Source organism: Pyricularia pennisetigena, chromosome 6 (genome assembly GCF_004337985.1).
Source record: "Pyricularia pennisetigena strain Br36 chromosome 6, whole genome shotgun sequence".
Classification (NCBI taxonomy): Eukaryota; Fungi; Ascomycota; class Sordariomycetes; order Magnaporthales; family Pyriculariaceae; genus Pyricularia; species Pyricularia pennisetigena.
The window spans coordinates 1,316,884-1,336,571 of record NC_043744.1 but is presented as its reverse complement, the minus strand read 5'-3'; the positions used below and the strand labels follow the sequence as shown (position 1 = coordinate 1,336,571).

Sequence of the window (19,688 nt, the reverse complement as noted above, 5' to 3'; positions counted from 1 at the left end):
AAAAAAAAAAAAAATCCATTGCCGAATCTCGGCATTGGCCCGGCAAGCGGGGAAAAAATCCGGGGCAACCAAAACAGCAGGGGTTATTATCCGGAGTGGGCGAGTTTCGGCTCCCGGACTGGACCCTTCGTTTTCGGGGCGTCACGGTCAAAAACAGGCACAAGGTGGATTTCTGTTTCAGACAACGGTGAAATGTTAAGCCCGTGAGGCTAACTTCTTTTGGAGAAAGAAAAAAAAAGATACTACACAATGTAATCAACAACGAGCTTTACCTCGGCATTGAAGAAGCATTAGAGATGGCTACCCCTTTGGTAAGCCTGGCAAGGTGAAGCTTCTTTTAGACTCGAGTCAGAATTTCGTGCAAAGTGGCTACCTACCCCTACCTTGGGCCAGCTTGCTGTTGATATTGGAACGACTGGGTATGCCTGCAACTGCACAACTGTATTTTTTTTTTGCCTTTTCTGAGCGTGATAATGGAGCCATCCGTTGGATTGGAAAACAAAACAGAAAGGCCATTCGCCGTTGATTAGCTCACATTCAGCCCTAAGCGAAACATGGCAATGTGATCAAAGCCATTTTCATTGTAGAGTTTCCTATGTTCCTGTGAATGAGGCGACATGATAGCAAGCCCAGATTACATTTGGGTTCGAGTGAGCCATAACTGGAGCAACTTGGGGGAAATCACTGAGCACCACTTTAAAAGCAACAAACACATGTAGAAATACTTTGATAGGCCGCATTAGCCAAAGTCATTGTCAACGTCTCATACTCTTGAAGAGCCAGATCTCTCTTCCAAGTGCCAAACGATGCACGCATTTCTTGGACATTAACATTGCAAATGACTAGACTAGGTGCAGCACGGCAAGATGGGTAAACACATTTCCTTTGGTTGCGCGTCCGCCTCGGCGGTGCACTACTCGACCACTGCCGCTGGGGAATAGAGTTGGGGAGACAAATTTCCCTGGGAAACCCCGGAACTAGCCAGGGATCTGACTCGAGTGCCATTTCCCTAGCTGGTACCCCAGACAAGCCCTGCCAAGTTCACCTAGATCTCGGTGACGATGCTAACAAGGTAGCGGCTTATGGAATGGGGGATTGGCAGCTGGGCCATTGCCCGTGGGAAAAAGGAAAACCCGACTCATTATATGCTCAAGATGCAGGGACGGTGACAATAATCAATGGTAAACAGGTAGCGGCTATTGAAATGGAGATCGGCAGTTGCGCCATTGCCCTTGGGAGGAAGGAAAATCCGATTCAATACATGCTCAACATGCTGGGACGTTGCCTGTGACGATTTCAACTTTGAATTATACAGCATCTGATGCCGAGACTCTTCATATATGTAGATAGAGAAAGTATTAAAATTCATCCCAACTGCTTGCTGCAAACCTTCTTTTCAGTTCTGAGCATCTCATTCGAGATTTGTTCAGCATATCTCTCAGCACATAACAAACCTTTCGTCGTGACGATGCCTAGCATTCGCCGCCTAGCCGCCGCAGCGGCGGTGGCCGCCATCCCTGCAGACTGTCGAACTCTGGCCAGCAGGGCGTCTCCAGCCGATGGTCCCGACACGGAGCAGTTCACGCAAGCATGCCAAAACTTTGCCAAGGGGCTCCAGATCCCGAACAGCACCTTCATATCGGCCGATTTCGTCCCGGCAAACACAACGCTGAACTTCCCCAACGCCCACCCCACCTGCAACAGGCCGTCGCAGCTGGTGTCGGTGCCGCTCTGCCGCGTCCAATCCAACATCAGCACGTCGGCCACCTCGGGCCTCCACTTCGAGGCCTGGCTGCCGCAGAACTGGAGTGGACGGTTCTTGAGCACGGGCAACGGCGGGCTCGGGGGCTGCGTCCAGTACGAAGACGTGGAGTGGGCGGCTTCGCTTGGCTTTGCTGCCGTGGCCACGAACAACGGCCACGACGGGATGGACGGGATCCCGTTCTTCCAGAAGCCAGAGGTCGTCGAGGATTTTGCGTTCCGAGCCATCAAAACCGGCGTCGTGGTGGGCAAGGATGTGTCTAGGGCGTTTTATGGCAGGGAGCACTCGAAAAGCTACTACCTCGGCTGCTCCACGGGCGGCAGGCAGGGCATGAAGATGGTGCAGGACTACCCAGAAATGTTTGATGGCGTCTCGGTCGGTGCGCCGGCGCTCAACTTCAACAACCTCAACACGTGGAGCGGTCACTTCCTACCAGTGACGGGCTCCAACACGAGCGACACCTTTGTCAGTGAGGATCTGTGGAGGGTCGTCCACGAGGACATGCTGAGCCAGTGCGACGCGCTGGACGGCCTGGCAGACGGCATCCTCGAGGCGCCGGATCTGTGCCGCTACAAAGCCGACGGCCTGCTCTGCGACAACGGCAGCGCGCAGCCGGGCTCCTGCCTGACGGCCAAGCAAGTCAACACGGTCAACACCATCTTCAGCGACACGCTGGCGCCCAACGGGACGGTCCTGTACCCGCGCATGCAGCCGGGCAGCGAGATGATCGGGGCCTTCGACATCTACTACAACGGACGGGCCAGCGATAAGTCGGACTGGATAAAATACGTGGTCATGGCGGACCCAAATTTCGACCCGGCCAAGTTCACGCCCGACCTGTGGGGGATGAGCGACGCACTGAATCCCTTCGACATCGCGACCACAAAGGCCGACATATCGGCGTTCCGCGACCGCGGCGGCAAGCTGCTGCACTACCACGGCACCATGGACCCGGTCATCAGCAGCGACATGTCGCCGCGGTATTACGAGTCGGTGCGGGCTGCGCTGCGCCAGGAGCCGGCCGAGCTCGACGCCTTCTATCGCTACTTTCGCATCTCGGGAATGAGCCACTGCAGCGGCGGGCCGGGGGCGCACTACATTGGCAACGAGCGCAAGCAGGTCGCCTTCTTGGATCGGCCCGATGATAACCTGCTGATGAGTTTGGTGCGGTGGGTGGAGGAGGGCCAGGCGCCGGATTTTGTGACGGGCACGGCGTTTGTCGACGACAAGCAGGGCGGGCAGGTTGCGTTCACGAGGAGACACTGCCGGTGGCCGCTGATGAACAAGTTTTTGGGTGGGGACTCGAACAATGCTGACTCGTGGTCCTGCGTGTCTTATAACGCTACGACTTGATGACAGTTTGGCATCAGATTTATGTCTCGTTTGTGCTGCTTTCTGTAATCTAGACCTGGAGGATAGAAGACTACCGTTATTTGAGTACACAAGTCTTTTTTTATTTTTATTTTTTTTTTTTATCACGTCTTTGTTCGCTCTAAGAATCGTTAACAACCACATCAGCAGTGATGGCCAGCTGTTCTGAGGGGAGCTATCAGTTACGAAGGTACCTGCAGTTTCTATATGGAACTCATCAGGAGGCAAATTATCAGATATCTACAGTTTACAAAAGATATCGACTAACTAACATGTCAGCAGTTTATTCTCAACAGGTTGTTCTATTTTTACACTCCTCTTCCCCAATTCGTCCGATGCTATGCATTTTTTCTGGAAAGCTGCCTACCCTAAATATCAGACCATGCACCCGACACAGACTGTCTGTTGACGTTCAATCCTCGTGGAAACGGCACGTAAGCTACGCAAAAATGAGACCATATATAACAAGCTCATGTCCGTGATCTTTTGTGAAATTATCGGATGTTGGGATGGCTTTGAGCGCGCATGGTAATGAGTGTGAACCAATACTTTGTGACACACCGCTACATGATTATTGACCTCGCTCGGTTCTTGCTGGATTTTGTGGGATTTACCACCCCCCTGGCAGGCGAATGCACATCTCCCAGCGAGTGAGACCTCTGACGAGAAAGCGCAAGGATGAGGCTCGGCTGTGTAAAGCACGGAGGGAGGTTGCACAACCGGCCGTCTTTGTTGTTGGCAATCGACAGTGGATAAAAACAGGAGGCTAGGCTGCGACGAGATAAAAGAAAAAAAAAAAAAATCAAGACTTTTTGCTTTTCTTGGCAGTGGCTTTTAAGCTTGTGTTCAGCAGATTCTAGCGCACCCGTGGTGGAAAACTGGGCCAAGGGAAGGGATTAAGCATGGGTTGTTCAAGTGCGCAATTTGCGGAGTATCCGCTCTGCTGTACCTCGTGCCCCCCGGGCGGAGGGTTACTGTAAAGTAGAGGGCAAGGATGGCTGAGCTAATGTCGTACAACCTGTTTCATTTGTTCGCGCCATCTTGCAATCGCGCAATACTAACTGCCAAATCTTGACAGGCATTATACTTGGCCGTTCTTGCGATAACCACCAGAATTACTCTGGTTGCTGTGGTTGCGAGCACGAACGGCCGAAGTGGCCGAAGTGGCCGTCGTTGGGGGCTGTGCAGTAGTCGGAGGCTGCTTGTCCTGCGTCCTCCCCACCCACTATTAATTATTCTTCCAGTTTCACCCAAACCCGATAGTGGTTGCCCCAGCCTCATTGGGCAGAAGAGACCCCTGCCCGCTAATCGACCGATCAAAATCCCCAATACTGATGACGGAACCCGATTTGGGTAGTGCGAATCCGTATTTTGCCACGCTACCCATTGAGACCTCGTGAAATATGGTATCGGAACACGCTGAGACAATCCCCCAGTCATGTTTCAGTGGCAAATGCGCCAAAGCCATCTCTGCCCCCATGGCCAACAAAGACGCGATCAGCACAACCCAAATATTCGATGCGTTTTTGGAAAATCAACAGCCATCAAATATGCGAGGCTTCTGCTGGACCGACTCATATCACGCAGGATCCATCGAGGCACATAACAAATGCACGATATCCCTTTGAGCAGCAGCGCGAGATCTGATGTACCATGGGTCCACACTGAGCACACTCATCCTTGTCGCACCATAAAAGTGGTATTGTATCCGTTGACGGTTTGCGCTGCGGTAGCTTTGGATCCATGCATTTTAACAAAAAGTCCTCATTCCCGATTCCGTGTGTGGGCGGGCGTGCCACAAATTGCATCACCGGGACCATTTCAGCTTTGCCCCTCATCTCTCAGCCAGATGACAAACAGGCTAGGAGCAATGCAAACGCATTTGAGTGTGAGTCCGTCGAGATGTCTTTCAAAACAAGCTTACATCCATTCAACCAATCTTTTTTTTTTTTCACCTAATTTGTGCGACTGATTCAAACACTAAAAATATAACAAAACGGCCAGTCAGCTTTACCGTACCAACTTGGGAGGCCGGAAATGTCTTAGTCACGATTTTTATAAGCTCGATGTTCATCTCGGGTCCCTCATCGGAACTATCATCTGGAAAGTCCGCACGAGACAAAAGATTCTTCCACAAGGTTGCGATATGATACGCTCATCTTCCCATACGATTTCTTGTTCACTCACACTTGATGTCTTTAACATTATTAAATACATGAAAGCCAGGTCGGGGTTATCATAACATAACCTATAGAATCCGAAAGAATCCCACGACTCCTGCAAAAGCGAGTGATAGTAATACTTGGGGCTTCGCTGCGATCTCTTGTCGACAAGAAACTGCGCAAGATCGTGAAACATCATCAGCAGAGTCTGCAGCTAAAAGAGAGAAACTCATCCGTCTCTTCGGGTGATATAGTGTCTGAGGCGTAGTGCATCGCGCCAGAAACAACAGAAAAGAAATGGCGGGGAAAACAATTCCCGGCGCTATCCGTAGAAAAGTACCGCATATGAGGTTGCAGAGGCCAGTTAAACTTTGGCTATAGGCATGGGTGCCACCCCGATCTGCAGCAATGGATGGAGAAAGATAAGCTACTGATGTACAGAAGTGATGATGTTTATCTCGCCTCGCATGGCGCTGTTTTAGCTCTCGACCTAAGCCCAGACGTTGCGGATACTGCAGGCATCCTGAATGTACCCAATGGAAAGGGGCGCACTACTCAGGCTTCCGTAAGTATAGGATAGCTCCCAGAGGGCCGGCGGTGGGGAAAGTTCTTGCTGCACAAGCGACAGATCCGGCGGAGGGACGGACACGCCGAACTGGAAAAGGAGTTATGTGATGCACAAGGCGGCAACTTGGCGCACCAGGAACGAGCGGCAGGTTCCGAGATCCCTCGGTGGAATCTTGGTTGCGGCCCACACGGTTCCAGCCCGGCGGGAATTCCAAAGCAACGCCACCGATTCGGGCTCCGGCGTGAAAGCGTTCCGCTCTGGTAGGCCTCAGAAAGTGGCAAGGGTGGGAGGGGAGACCATACCGGCGCCATGGCCCGCCACTAAGGATTCTGGCAGTTTTTTTTTATCTACCATTTTTTTGGTCTAGATATATTCTAAGCTCGATGAGGTATGTAGCTAACGCATCCCAAAGGGTCAATGCTGGCCTGTCGCGAAACATTCTTTGTTCTGCAGGTCCCTTGAAGATTGCGTGCGCCAGTACATATACAGAAACCACAACAGGGTGCCAAGAGGCGGCCCAAGGAGAGAGTGGGGACGCCAGGTATGGCATGGTTTTTTTTTTTTTTTTTTTTTTTTTTTTTTTCAACGTGCCCGTGGCTGAGTAATTTTTTTTTTGCAAAGGCGTCAAATCGAACGAGAGAGCTGCGCCTGTGTTACAAAGAGCGTAATAATTCAGCAATTCACCTAGGTGAAAGTTGAAAAGCAGGACAGACAGCACACAGCGCGCGCGTGAGGGGTGAGGGGCAATTGACGGACGCGTCTGTTCTGCCCAACTAAATCTACAGGGGATTCTGCCACTTCCAGGCGGTCAGAGGGGAGTTGGCACGGGCCTTGCTGTAACAAACAGCGTGACAACGCGCCCCATGTCACGCAACAGAGCTTAAGCTGCATCTTGGACACTTGGGCTAATGAAATGATGACGATTCATGTTCGGACGGTGGGCTTATCAAAACCTGGTCTGTATTTCCCATCGATGGCCTGCCTGCTAGCTGGCTATCGCAAAGTTTGAGTCAGTCAAACTACCACGATACGCTGAGGCGGACCGTCGCAAGAAAAAGTCAAATCTGAATCAACCATTGCCAGCCAGCGTTGCCAGGTGAACCCAACCCCGACCCAACCCAACACCCCAACCACCCGCGACCACTGAGCTGTCTGTCTGTCATGGGGCAAGGGGCCAGGCAGGGCATGCAACTGTCAGCTGCAGGCACAAACAAATGCACCTCACAGACGTATTTTCGCAACGGAAATTGCAACGGGCTTAATAACGGATTTCGTTCCCACAGGCATTGGACCAAGGCATCGCGCAATAATCATTGCATAAGTCGTTGCACCACGGTTATTTTGATTCCCTACTGATGTTTGGCCTGATGTGGCTGCGGCAGCCGGGCCGGCGTTCGGCTGCCGCTTGCTTTTTTCTTCTCTTCTTTTTTTTCTCCTTTTTTTGAGTTTTTGCTTTAAGTTTGGTTTTCTTACCGAACATTCCACTAAAAAAAAATAAAAAAGAAATAAAAAAAATAAAAAGTCATACCCAACGCAAATAAACCCTGTGCGGGTCGGGAATGGCTTAGGTTCGGCGCTAGCTAAGGAATCTTTGCTTCTATACAGCAAGGCCCTCGATAAAAGCCGCACATTCTACCTGCAATCCCTTTGCTTTCTGTTTTATTTCAGCACGGAGCAAGCGATCCCTTTCGTGTCTTTTTTTTTTTTTTTTTTTTTTTTTTTTTCCAGCCAGCCAACCAGCCTCGACCAAGTGGATTGATTTGTTTTCTTCCACTTTCAATTGATCGCGATGGATGTCATCCCCCACAAGAATGCTTCTTGGGGTCGCGCCCACGACCGCAGTAGCATCAAGCACCAGATGCTATCGGTCTTGTTCCTTTTGTTCTGCCCCCTCTGCGTCATTCTCGCAAACGTCATCCTTTGCGAATATGAAGGGTCCCTGATCTCGTTCCTTCAGGCGACCCTCGACGGCAGCATTTACCGAGCCCTGACGGCGTACGATTTCCAGTTCGACCAGAACGCCCTCACCACCTACACCACCTGGGTGCTCTTCCAGGCGGCTCTGTTCCAGTACCTGCCCGGTAAAGATAGCTTAGGACAGCAGACTCCCGGAGGAAACATCCTGCCCTACCGCACCAATGGCCTGCAGGCTTGGTTCGTCACCCACATCGTCTTTGGCGTTCTCTGCTGGCTCGGCCTCGTCGACGCCGCCATCATCCCCAAGCAGTGGACTGGATTGATATACGTGACCAACATGGCCGGCGTGCTGCTGTCGGTCTTTGTCTTCATCAAGGCCTACGTCGCGCCGTCATATGTTCGTGATCGCAAGTTTAGCGGTAAGTCGTTGAAGGTTCCGTGTGTAAATTCGGGGGGACGCGCGCAGTGCTGACAGTTCGCGACCACAGGATCCATGATTTACGACTTCCAAATGGGTATCGAGCACAACCCAAGGATCGGAGAGACCTTTGACCTGAAGCTCTTTACCATTGGTAGAGTGGGCATGATGTCCTGGACCATGATGTGTGTATTCCTGGTTATGCCCCATTTCTTTTTGTGTTGCAACGTTGTGCTAACCCAACGTCTCAGCGATATTTCCAACGCCGCCTACCAGTACCAGAAGTACGGCAGCGTATCGCTTTCCATCATCTGCGTGTCTTTGCTCCACGCTGTTTACGTAGTGGACTTTTTCATCTATGAGGACTGGTACCTCCGCACCATCGACATTGCCCACGACCACTTCGGCTTCTACCTGGCCTGGGGTGCCACCGCCTGGATGCCGGTCATGTACACCCTGCAGGCGCAGTACCTAGGCCAGCACCAGACGGAGCCCTCGATGATGTACGTCGCCATCACTTTTGCCACAGGCCTGATCGGCTACGTCATCTTCCGGACCAGCAACAACCACAAGGACCGCGTCCGCAGCACCGACGGCAAGTGCAAGATCTGGGGCGCCGCGCCCAAGTTCATCCGGGCCAAGTACACCACCTCGGACGGAAAGCTGCACGAGAGCATCCTGCTCTGCAGCGGATGGTGGGGATGGTCGCGCCACGCCAACTACGTCGGCGACGTCATCCTCAGCTTCGCCATGTGCGCGCTCGTCGGCACGACCAGCGGCATCGTGTGGTTCTACGGCATTTACATGGCCATCCTGCTGGTACACAGGTCGTACCGCTGCGACAAGCGCTGCCGTGAGAAGTATGGCAAGCAGTGGGATGAGTACATCCGGACTGTGCCGTACCGGTTCATCCCGGGCATCTGGTAATTGGCTATTGACGGAAATGTCAATGGCGAGGGTGGTGAAATGGCTGGCTGATATCCCTGTAGTCGAGTGTCAAACGTGTCCCATTAGGAATTAGAGAGATACAGGATAAAGTAGTGACGGGATTTTTAGACCCAGACTAGGGCTCGGTGCTCGAATAATAAGACTTTGCGAAAGAATAGTTCCACAAGCCCAAAGGACCCAGGGGAAGAATTGATGAGAAACTCAAGAATAGATAACTTACTGCGTTACTGTCTGGCATATCAAGATCTTGTTTCGCCAGCTAGTCAAACTTCGATTGGTGTCGGTTGGTTTGGTGTCTCGGCCATCATCTTCCGCTGAATGAAGTGTGCGGCCACATTGTCGGAACAAAAAACAAGTAGATTTCGCAGCGGAACTCCCCCGTCTGCACGACTCCTGCTGACCATGGTAGCTACAAAGGTATACAAATAAAAATCAGGAGCAAGACACACAATGTTCCCTCAGGCGGAGGCTCCAATGACGATGCCACTTGGAAGCTTCAAGCCCACAGGCAGTCCGCGAATGAACCTGGGTACAAACTCTGTCTGCCTTCTCTTGGCAAACACTTCCTCGATATCCTTGTACATGTCATATCTAGATTTGGCAGCAGTGGTCAGCCAGTTCACTTCCGTTTAGGCCATTGGAACCAGCGCCTTGCCACTGGACGAAAGAGAACTTACGCGTTCATCTCCTCAATAGTCAACTTGTTCTTTTCGTCCTCGACCTTGTAAGTGGCCGTGTTTGTGTTGCTCGAGAATCCTACCCAGGGAGTGACGGTCAGCAAGAAAGAAAAAAAAAAAAAAAAAAAAAAAACGACATGCCCCTGGACCTTGACCCTTGGATGTCAGACTTGTTTTGCAACAACTCACCAATCCTTTCGTTGATGTTGGACGCGGCCTTGGCGGCGGCGGCCTGCACTCGCGTGACTCGCGGGAGTCGGACCTGCTCGTAGACGGCCAAACACTCGCGCAGGTCTCCCCTGAAGTGCTTCCTGCTGAAGATGATTCCCAGGGCGGCGGCGTCCTCGATAGCCATGCAGGCGCCCTGGCTTTGGTGCGGCATCATCTGCTCACGTATCAGCGGTTGTTCAGACTGGTCATCTTTCCTCAAGATCACATCACGCCATGGTAAGGATGAATGACTTGCTGGATGCGCTGCGTCCCCTAAAAGGGCGACCGTTCCTTTGTTTTTCTCGGTGATGAAGGGGTAAGGCTCACTAGGTGAAACCAAGTTAGCAACTCGAGTTTTCCCGGCCGTGATTCCAGGCGAGCTTTCGATGGGAGAAAGAAGAAGAATAAGAAGAAAAAAAAAAAAGGCAGCTCACTGAATCCAAAGTCTCCACGGTTGAATGTCCCTTCCAATAGCAAGATGACTCTTGACCTGCGGATCAAGCTCCGGATACGGCGCCAACAGCTCCTCGACCGGCCTGTCCTGACCGCCCCAGCTCTGGGAGGCATAGTCGCCGGCCGACCGCGAAAAGAAGCAGTAGTACGACAGCAGACTGCCGCCGTTGCAAGGAGACAGCACGATCTTGTCCCACTTGCCCTCCTGGCCGCCCCAGTACTCGAGCGCGCTGTCGAGCGAGTAGTCGACCAGCCCCAGCGCCCTGGCTTCCTCGGTGGTGACGTTGGCGTGCAGGCAGCTCGAGTCGGACGGCCTCTTTTCCGGGTTCAGGCCGATGGCGCGCCGCACGACGGAGCCGATGCCGTCGGCGCCGATGACGAGGTCGTGGGTGGCGGTTGTGCCGTTGCCGAAGGCGATGGTGCCGGTTTCCGTATTGACGGTGATGCACTTTGTTCACGGTGAGAAGAGTATACAAGCCTATAGTGGCAACTGTCGATGATGGAGATGATGTACTCACGGCATGATTGACCTTCAACACAGGCACCGGGCCCTCGCCCTCCTCGTCAAAGGCACACTGCATGAGCATGCTGTGCATGTGCTGTCTGTGGAACATGTAGTAGGGGAAATGCCATTTCTCGACATAGTCATCCAGCTCGTAAATGCTCACTGGATCCCCTGTTCTCCAATCGCGGTTGATGAGGCGCTTGAGCACGACGCCGTTGCCCTTGGCCAGGTCGACCTTCCACTCGTGCAGCCAGCGGGTGCCGTTTGCCGCGCACGATACGCTCGCTCCGACTTCTCCCGCGTAGTCGTTTCTCTCGTAAACCGTCACGTCGTGGCCCGCACGACGCAGGCTGATGGCCGTGGACATGCCGCCGATGCCGCCGCCTACGACGCCGACGCTGAGCCGCCTCCAGCCCGAGGCAGAGCCGTTGGGGGCGGCTGTGCTTCTGTGGTTCATCTTGTGCTTTTGTATGAGTTTGTGATGATGTTGTGGTGCGCAATTGATTGATATGGAGATGTCAAGAAGCGCGCAGTAAAACCTGCAAGTTGTACAGGCTGGTATGCAATTGTTGGTAGCAAATGCCCAGCACACGAGTGTTGTAAACAATCACTTAATAGGCAATTCTCACACCTATATCCACCCACGCCGACGTTCAAGTTCTTATCTGACTGGCGAGGCTCCAAGCCCTTAGCCGGCCAAGATGGCAGCTATCTCGCCCAGTCGCGGCATGTCCCAGCCTGTTCTGGGCTGCAACCGCTGCCATTTCTTCGACAGTCATCGGCAAAGATGCTGAACACATCCGAACAACCAGAGTGCCAGAGTGTGATGGCGGCCAATCATCCAGCATCTTGGTCTCTGCGGATGCTGTCAGCTCGGCCACCCTCCAAGTTTTGTTCCAGGTGATAACTAACTTGATTTTTTTTTCTTCTTCTTTTCTTTTTGCTTATCTCAGTAACGTCTTGCCAATATGCACCGGGGCGGGTACCGTCGGGTCAGCAAAAGACTGTGATGGTCTTGCTATCTTGCAGAAAAGGGAGTGTGATTCGTCCAAGTCGACAAATCAATTCAAGCACTCAGATTGGCTGCGCCGACAATTGCAATCAGGGGTACAACTCCACCAATGATGATGAAATGCCCACATCCGACACGACCGGATAATGCACCTCGACAATATTGATATTCGATACACAAAATATCTTGAATGCACTCCGTAACTTGGCAGCGTCTAGAGTGGAGTTCAGCTCGTCCGGGAAAGGAAGGCCGCCGAAAAAAAGTTCCCCCGCCCAACCCTTTATGTTGAGAACCGATCCGCCCCGATCACGATGGAATTACACCATCAGGAAGAGTCTGAAAGACACAGCGGACACCCGCACCCGCATTACACTAGCTTCCTAGACATTTTCCCGTTTAGGTTTTCGCACCTTTGCTGGCTGACCCGACTGATTGTCCCCATTCCCGAGAGAAGAAAAAAAAAAAAAAAAGTCGCATGCCGCGCCCGCCAGTCCGGCCTGAGGACCGGCAACGGGTCGCCCGGGCCTGCCAGACCTGCAAGGCGTCCAAGAAGCGGTGCGATGGTATCCGGCCCTGCGGCTCCTGCTCCAGAAAGGGCCTTGGCGAAATTTGTCGCTACGTTCCCGGGCGGCGGGGCAGCTCTTACAAGGCCCGGCGGCCCGCCGTCAGCGGCAACAACCGGGCGGGCGGGGAGGATGTATGCGACAATGCTGACGGCCCGGACCTGACATCATCGCCCTCGGCCGTCTGGGGTAGTTATTGCGAGAGCAACCCGGAAGTGACCCGGGTTCTACCAAATTCAAATCCCAGCAGGGACGCGAATGGCGAGGATGGGGTCGGTGGTGATGATGCCGGTCTTGACAGCTCGAATGATACAAGGTCTTCGTCGCAGCAGCCGGCTCTGATGCTCTCTAGCTCGAGTGGAGAAGGAGGTGTGTAGGTTTTGGTCTTGAGCTTTTAGACTCAAGTCCAGACTTGCTTCGTATTTAGGAGCCGCTGACTGGTGATTCAAACACGACAGTTTTCATTGGCGACACTGCTGCGATATCCTTTCTTCGCTTCCTCCAGCACACTCTCAAGCGCCATGCTGGACCGTCCGACTTTACCGACGATCAAGACACTCAGCGGCTATTTGAGGCTGCAGACCCTGACGCAGTCCCGCCAGCTTTCCAAGATGATCTCACTTTTCAGGACAAGGAAGAGTTAATAGTGTGTTTTCTTGACGTGGTACGTTTACTTCTGTATCCCATAATACTCGTTTGGATATGCAAACTTGCAAAATTCTAAAAATAAAAAAAAAAAAAAAAAAAACGCCGATATTAGTCCAGCGGTCTCTTAGACCTTTTCAGCTCAGCCGAGCTTAACAAGCTCCTGAAACTATCGACAGAGCCCATATATTCGGACCGCAACCAACGGACAGCACGCAAGCGGCCACGCGAAGCCTTGTCCGCCTCCCTGTACCTGATGATTGCCATTGGCGCGCAGTGCCGCGGAAAAAGTTCAGTGGACGGCGCCACGGCGGCCAAGTACTTTGCGCAGGCGCGGAAGATGGCCTTTGACGACATGCTGCAGGACCCGACGCTGGACTTGACCCGGGCGTTTCTGCTCATGGCCTTCTACATGCTGGGTGCCTGCCGTCGCAACTCGGCATTCATGTACATCGGCGTGGCCTCCAAAGCGGCCGACATCCTAGGTCTGCACATCGAAGCGCAGCATAGGCATTTGAAGCCGGATATACGGGAGGCACGGTGGGTAGCTTTGCTGGCCCCAACCCTACGAACGGGTTCCATCTGACTTTGGGGTGTATATCCGTACAGTATGCGAACATCCCAAACCCTCCGCGTTCTCGACGTGGTCTGCAATTCCATCCTCGGCCGCCGAAGCAGCGTAGTGCCCTTCGGAGCCAGCCCAGAGGCGCAACGCAGAGCTCGGCAGGAGGAAACACCACACGGCCACCGAAGCACCGCCCAAACCGCCATCTACGACCTCTCCTCCGTCCTCGATGCCGCCGTCACCAAGTCGACAGAAGGCGGACTAGACGCCAGGTCGGCAGAGGTCTTTTTGCGCGCGCTGCGGCAGCGCAGCCGCGAATTCCCTCCATCCCTTCGCCGCGGGCCGCGGGACCTTGAGAGCTGCGAACGGGGCGTCGCAGTCGGGAACATCCATGTGGCTGGCGCGTACTACTTTGCCGTCATCCTAATCACGAGGCGGTTCCTGATCCGCCAGGTCATGCCGCAGCTTCGAGGGACGTCGTGCGGCGGCGGGGCAGACCACGGTCCGGATCACGGCCTCGTCTCCGAGCTGTCCCGCGCCTGCGTCGAGGCGGCTACTTACATGGCCCAGAATTTTCGGCAGGCTATGGACTGTGGCTTGCTGCTGGGCAACATGTGTATTATCAAGTAAGGGCGTGCATTCCGGTTCTTTACTCGATGACAACCTCTAACACCGTCTGGCTCAAAGAGCATGGATATTCGCGGCGGGGCTAGTCCTCGGATTCTCCCTCCTCGTAGAGGAAACTCAAGATGCAGCCGACACAACCGAAAGGCGCGATGCGTTTGGCAGCTCCCTCCACATCCTAGGAGAGCTCAGACGCCTGAGTCCGCAAGCGGGACAGTACTTTGGCATCTTGGCCAACTTCCGCGACGCCATCGAGCAGTACAGGCAGCGGCTGCTGCAGGAGAAGAAGGCAGAGGCCTCGCGGGGCAGCTTGGTGGATCGCATCTTTTCGCCTCCGCACCCGCAGCAGCAACAGCAGCAACAGCAGGAAGATCTGCCTGGTTTCTCGCAGATGCCTACACCTGAAATGACCATTTTGGATGATGAGATTGCCACCTGGTTAGGCGAAGGATCACTCCCGTTTGGTGGGGTTGGAGACGGTCAGCAGCAGTGGATGATGTCGGGGGATCAAGATGTTATCATGCGACTTGTATGGGATGGCTGAGGTACTAGAAAGAATCCCGTGGGATTAACTACCCCTAATGCTTGTGGGACCTATCATGTTAGTTTTTCTTTCTGTTGTTTGCATCAATTTCACATACAATTCCAAGTCAAGCCCCGATTGTCTTCACAGATCAGGTTATTAAAAATGAATTTTACTTGGAGAGATTCTACCGCTAGAGGAATGGCTGTTGCTCCGCCACCTTGACTTGTTTTATTGGTGAGCCAACGGCCCACTATTTGTGTAGCAGTAAGCATTCCGACGCTCCAGCGATAGTTTTGATTAGGGGGCTGAGCATTCTGATCTCATTGTGGACCCTGTGGCCACTGGGCTCAGGGGGCTTTAAATGATCCCGTATTACGCAAACAGAATAATCTTGCCAAGTCTCAGTTCTGTATATGGCAAACCGCCGCGTTTGCATCGTGCGCAAATCCGTCGCTTATAATGTTCTGGAATATAAATACGATCCCGACTCAGCGAACTAAGGTCTGCCAAAACCCACCCATGGGGGCCCGCGTTGGCCCAAATTGGTGGGGCGGGCGACCCGTGGGTGGGTTGAATTATTTTTGGGGGGCTCAGCCCAGCCCAAAATTTAACGCGGGTTTTGGTTGGCAACCCGCGGGCCCCCGTGGCAAAACCCGTAAAAACATATATTTTACGTATTAATCTTAGGAATTATGTCCATTAGAATATAATCTAAAATTATACCTGTAATTAAAATTTTAAATGGAAAATAACTTTACAAATGTTATTTAGTAATCAAAGGCTTTTTTTTTTTTTTTTAGGTTTTCTCTTTATCTTAATTTTGTATTCGGCCCAGTACAAAAACCCGCGGGTTACCCAATTCGGGCCCGGCCCGCCAGCCCACGGGCCCCCGTTAGCCCGCCAAAAAACCCGTGGGCCTTTACGGGCCCCCGCCAAAAGCCCGTGGGTTGGTGGGCCGGGCCGGGCCATTCCTTTTTTCGGGGTTTGGCAGGCCTTACAACGAACCAAGTCTTATAAAACTACTAATTTAATCGCTGGAGGTACCGTACAAATTACAAAATTACATTTAGCTACATTTGAACCCTTCCATGAAAATATGGCTGCTGTTGACGCTGTTTCCAAAACCTAAGCAGGTGGAAGGCTGGGGCTGACTGGCTGTTGTCATGGGGACTACCTGTCCCTAAGGTTACCGTATAGTATAGAAATTTTCGAAGCGAGAGAAATTTTCTACGCCGACTTACTGGTCACGCCTAAGCTAGTTAGCTTAGCCAGGTCTACCAAAGTCTTCACGGTAATGACGGGACATAGGCAATGGGGCTCAGCCTTGTTCTCAGTCGGGTGTACTTGGCGGAATTAGCTCCAAAGACAGCTGGCTGTCGTCGCATTGAACTTACAGTCCTTAGCATACGTCGGGTGTCTTCTGCTGTTTCAATCAAGACAGATCGTCCTACAATATGAAATCTCGTCCAGGAGCTGCCTACAATCGATTCCGGAGTTGGCAGCTATATCATATAGTCTCAATGATTTTGGACCCTCCCGCAGTATGAGTCAAGAAACCAAGTGTTGATTTTGCTCAACGACCCATAGTCCATTCCTTGATACCCTCGCAGTTCACTTGCGTATCCCTCGCCTCTTCCTCTAGGTAAGTTATCAAGATTTACGGACGGTGGGTATATCTCATGCTTCAAAGTGATGAGGTTTTCTATATTTCTAACGTGAAAACTAATTGTGAAGTGATCGCTGTGATCCATGAAGTCATGGCCAGGGGTACGAGCGACGGTGTCCGGCCAGAGAGGAATCTGGGACTAGCCTGGCTGGAGCCGGCCCAGACAGGAGCAACTGTTGTCGTTCTGCCCCTCTCATTTCAAGTCGAATGGTCACGCATACGGATCCCCCCTACGAGGTTAGTGTGGCAAACCATTAGCAAAATCACTTATTCATGGGTCCGGTGCGCAAAGGCAGCTTCGTCCGGTTTTACGTCATGTGCCCAGGGTTGACTGCTACCTCGCCGACAACTCAATATAACCACCATTCAATGTCGGTTTCTACTTGTAGCCTTGTAGGCGCCGCCGCCCCTTCTGATGCACCAAAGTGGCGAATGCGGCTTGTAACCGCGCTGAACGCCAAAACAAGCCAAAGTCCGAGCGGTAATCCATTTCCAGAAGGTCGTGGATCTTTTTTCATACTGGGACTGACTAGTGCAGCTGGAAAGGTTTGACCCAAACCTGTGTGACTGAGTATATAGAGTTCTCAGCCGTACCTGTCGTGATGAAGGCTGTTGCGTCCCAGTGGCTCTTGCGCAGAGCTCAACAGGATGACTTGACAAGAAAATTGGCCACATATCGGGTCGTCGCTTGTTTTCCACTGTGCCAAGGTGGCGCCGAAATATGCTAAATCCTTCGTCTGTGCCCGCAGGTGGGCAAGAAGAAAGAAACTGTAGCTGAACGATTGCGGAGAAAACGTGCCTGACTCAAACCCTGCTGTGCCGTACCGGTACATCGGTTTGAGAATGCATGGGAGCGGGCGAGCCGGTGTGATGCTTTGCCACGGACGAATGACAAGAGCAAAGACCCTCGAGCTTGGTCAAAGGAAGGCGGGGAAGTGCATATACTCTGCAGGTGGCAGCGATCTTCATGACCATCCCTTGAATTGCCCCTTAGCCTTTCCCAAAAAGAATGTAATGTACTAATGAATGGCCAGTGGTTGTTCAGCTATGATGGCTGCCATCAAGAAGGTCTCCTGAAGACCAACGATGCTAAAATCAATGCATAGCTAGAGGGTAACACGGGGAAACACGGGGAGATTTTTTTTTCAGATATAAAACCAGTTGCGTTTCCCGTTCTCTCGCCCTCGAGACCCTCAAACCATCAGCCACATAGTCTTAAATCATACATTCAGCTCTTATACCAATATACTCACCCACGACTCCTTCAAAATGCGCTTCTCCATCACCGCCATGATCGTCACCCTGGCCCTGGGCGTCAACGCTATGCCCGCTCAGAGCGAGCCTGCCGCCGTCGTCAACCGCGACGTTAGCTCGACCGAGCTGGCACAGATCATGCGAGGTGAGTCTACCTCCTCTCCACGATTCACTTTTTCTGCCTTGAGAGTCTCGTCTAACAAACACATAGACTTCAAATCCTCCGCGTCCGTCGAGGCGCAGGCTTGCGACATGGACTGGTTCAACACCTGCCGCGGCACGTGCCCGATTGGAGGGGTCTGCCCTGGCTGTGCTATTGGCTGCATCATCGGCTGCTGTGGAAGCTCTGGCTGCTGCTAAAGGCTGCAGTGTCGTGTTTTTTCCAAGGTGACTGGTGTCTGCTGTCGGTTTTGATGGTGCTGTCTTTCTATTCTATTCTGTCCCTACCGATCTGTTGTGTTGTGGTTGCAGAAAGACTCAATTTTGATGCCGAGGTTTGATGTCGTAGTCTTCTCGTCGGTTAGCCTTGAAAGGTATTGGCTAAGTTTGTGCAGCATACTTTCACTAGCGCTGAAATCAAATAGGAACTCGGCGCGCCATGTCTCATCTTGAAAGCGCATGTATTGTCGAAAATTGTAGTGAATTATGAATCTGCAGGCAGGGAGGCATGTAGCTTCTTGAATCAAGGCTGGAAGATGGTACTGTATCTGACCTCCTGAATTAGGTTGACAATGTCTATTTCAATTTTTGAACAGAAAGTGACTGGAATAATACCACAAAAGAAAAAAGGTGAAAACAGCTGGACGCAAAGAAATAAAAAGTCAAATCCCACAATATGCCCAAACGTCCAACGCAAGTTAACCTCCATAAGCCCGCAAATAAATGCACAAAATCTTCAAGCAGTGCCCTTCTCAAAAGAACACAGCTCCGTCTTCCTGATGACGGTTTCTGCCAGGGCCGAAAAGGAGCCACTGCTCAACAGATCCAGAATCTGCAGCACGGCGCCAAACTCCCTGGTGATCCAGTTCCGGATCTCGATCGAGACCAGCGAGTCCAGGCCGTAAAAGACGGTCCCCTTGCTCGGGTCCAGCTCCTCGCGCGGCAGCATCAGCACGCCCGCCGCCTTGTCCAGCAGCGCATCCACCACGACCGCGTGCGCCTCCGCGTACGACGCCGCCCTCTTGAGCGCCGCGCCGGGCGATATGCTCGCCGCCGCAGCTGCCGCACCACCACCACCACCACCACCACCACCACCACCGTCGGCGGCGGCGCGCAGCTCTCTCGCTCTTGCCCGCAGCGGTGCGAACTTGGCGTCCGCGGACCAGAACGTCGCCGGCGCCGACGGGCTCAGCCGCAGGCCCGTGAGCACCTGCCCGCCGCTTGCGGTCTGCGCGTCGTCGCCGGCCACGACGGCGGCGACCAGCGCTAGGATTTCCTTCTCGGAGATGGCCTCGCCGCCGATCTGCTTGAGGACCTGCTGCTGGCGCTCGGCGTTCTCGGCAAGGTAGCCGGTGTCGCTGACGGCGGCGAGGTCGAGCGAGGCACCCGGCAGGCCCAGGGCGCGGCGGTGGCGCACCAGGCTGTCGAGGAAGGTGTTGGCCGCGGCGTAGGCCGACTGGCCTTGGTTGCCGATTATGCCGGCGACGGAGCCGAGGGCGATGAAGAAGTCGAGCTGGTGGTTCGTCAGGCTTGTGTGGAGGTTCCAGGCGCCGGACACCTTGGGACGCACGACGGTTTCCCACTGGGTAAATGTCATTTTTTCCAAGAGCACGTCCTGTGTTGGTGGAGTTGGCCGGGTCAGCTTTTTTGATGTAGTTATACTGCGAGCGAGAAGGGGGGGGG

General features: G+C 53.0%; 8 protein-coding genes across 8 annotated transcripts in view; 5 read left to right on the top strand and 3 right to left on the bottom strand.

Moving 5' to 3' along the window:
- Positions 1 to 1,468: 1,468 nt before the first annotated feature.
- Positions 1,469 to 3,115, top strand: PpBr36_04243 (uncharacterized protein; the record flags this gene model as incomplete). The annotated part of the gene is made up of 1 exon (XM_029891406.1): positions 1,469 to 3,115. The coding sequence occupies one exon, from the start codon at positions 1,469 to 1,471 to the stop codon at positions 3,113 to 3,115; it is 1,647 nt and encodes a 548-aa protein (XP_029749282.1).
- Positions 3,116 to 5,785: 2,670 nt separating this feature from the next.
- PpBr36_04242 (uncharacterized protein) lies at positions 5,786 to 6,413 on the bottom strand (the record flags this gene model as incomplete). The annotated part of the gene is made up of 3 exons (XM_029891405.1): positions 5,786 to 5,950; positions 5,976 to 6,120; positions 6,265 to 6,413. The coding sequence occupies 3 exons, from the start codon at positions 6,411 to 6,413 to the stop codon at positions 5,786 to 5,788; spliced, it is 459 nt and encodes a 152-aa protein (XP_029749281.1).
- A 1,239-nt stretch (positions 6,414 to 7,652) lies between these two features.
- Positions 7,653 to 9,125, top strand: PpBr36_04241 (uncharacterized protein; the record flags this gene model as incomplete). The annotated part of the gene is made up of 3 exons (XM_029891404.1): positions 7,653 to 8,199; positions 8,269 to 8,383; positions 8,450 to 9,125. 3 exons carry the CDS (start codon positions 7,653 to 7,655, stop codon positions 9,123 to 9,125), a joined length of 1,338 nt encoding a protein of 445 aa, XP_029749280.1.
- Positions 9,126 to 9,604: 479 nt separating this feature from the next.
- PpBr36_04240 (uncharacterized protein) lies at positions 9,605 to 11,448 on the bottom strand (the record flags this gene model as incomplete). The annotated part of the gene is made up of 5 exons (XM_029891403.1): positions 9,605 to 9,737; positions 9,824 to 9,902; positions 10,013 to 10,359; positions 10,468 to 10,934; positions 11,005 to 11,448. The coding sequence occupies 5 exons, from the start codon at positions 11,446 to 11,448 to the stop codon at positions 9,605 to 9,607; spliced, it is 1,470 nt and encodes a 489-aa protein (XP_029749377.1).
- A 1,030-nt stretch (positions 11,449 to 12,478) lies between these two features.
- PpBr36_04239 (uncharacterized protein) lies at positions 12,479 to 14,944 on the top strand (the record flags this gene model as incomplete). The annotated part of the gene is made up of 5 exons (XM_029891402.1): positions 12,479 to 12,935; positions 13,025 to 13,230; positions 13,327 to 13,751; positions 13,821 to 14,402; positions 14,464 to 14,944. 5 exons carry the CDS (start codon positions 12,479 to 12,481, stop codon positions 14,942 to 14,944), a joined length of 2,151 nt encoding a protein of 716 aa, XP_029750273.1.
- Positions 14,945 to 17,861: 2,917 nt separating this feature from the next.
- On the top strand, positions 17,862 to 18,206 carry PpBr36_04238 (uncharacterized protein; the record flags this gene model as incomplete). Its single annotated transcript, XM_029891401.1, has 2 exons — positions 17,862 to 17,991; positions 18,058 to 18,206. The coding sequence occupies 2 exons, from the start codon at positions 17,862 to 17,864 to the stop codon at positions 18,204 to 18,206; spliced, it is 279 nt and encodes a 92-aa protein (XP_029750274.1).
- A 535-nt stretch (positions 18,207 to 18,741) lies between these two features.
- Positions 18,742 to 19,688, bottom strand: part of PpBr36_04235 (uncharacterized protein) — a gene marked incomplete at both ends in the record, with an annotated part of 7,741 nt that continues 6,794 nt past the window's right edge. Inside the window, one exon of the mRNA XM_029891398.1 lies at positions 18,742 to 19,620. Within this exon, the coding sequence (XP_029748976.1) occupies positions 18,742 to 19,620 (879 nt within the window). The remainder of the gene's footprint in view (positions 19,621 to 19,688) is intronic.
- The window catches only part of PpBr36_04237 (uncharacterized protein), a gene marked incomplete at both ends in the record, with an annotated part of 2,676 nt that continues 1,772 nt past the window's right edge, over positions 18,785 to 19,688 (top strand). The window contains 3 exons of the mRNA XM_029891400.1: positions 18,785 to 18,906; positions 18,937 to 19,207; positions 19,276 to 19,524. Coding sequence (XP_029750283.1) covers positions 18,785 to 18,906; positions 18,937 to 19,207; positions 19,276 to 19,524 — 642 coding nt within the window. The remainder of the gene's footprint in view (positions 18,907 to 18,936; positions 19,208 to 19,275; positions 19,525 to 19,688) is intronic.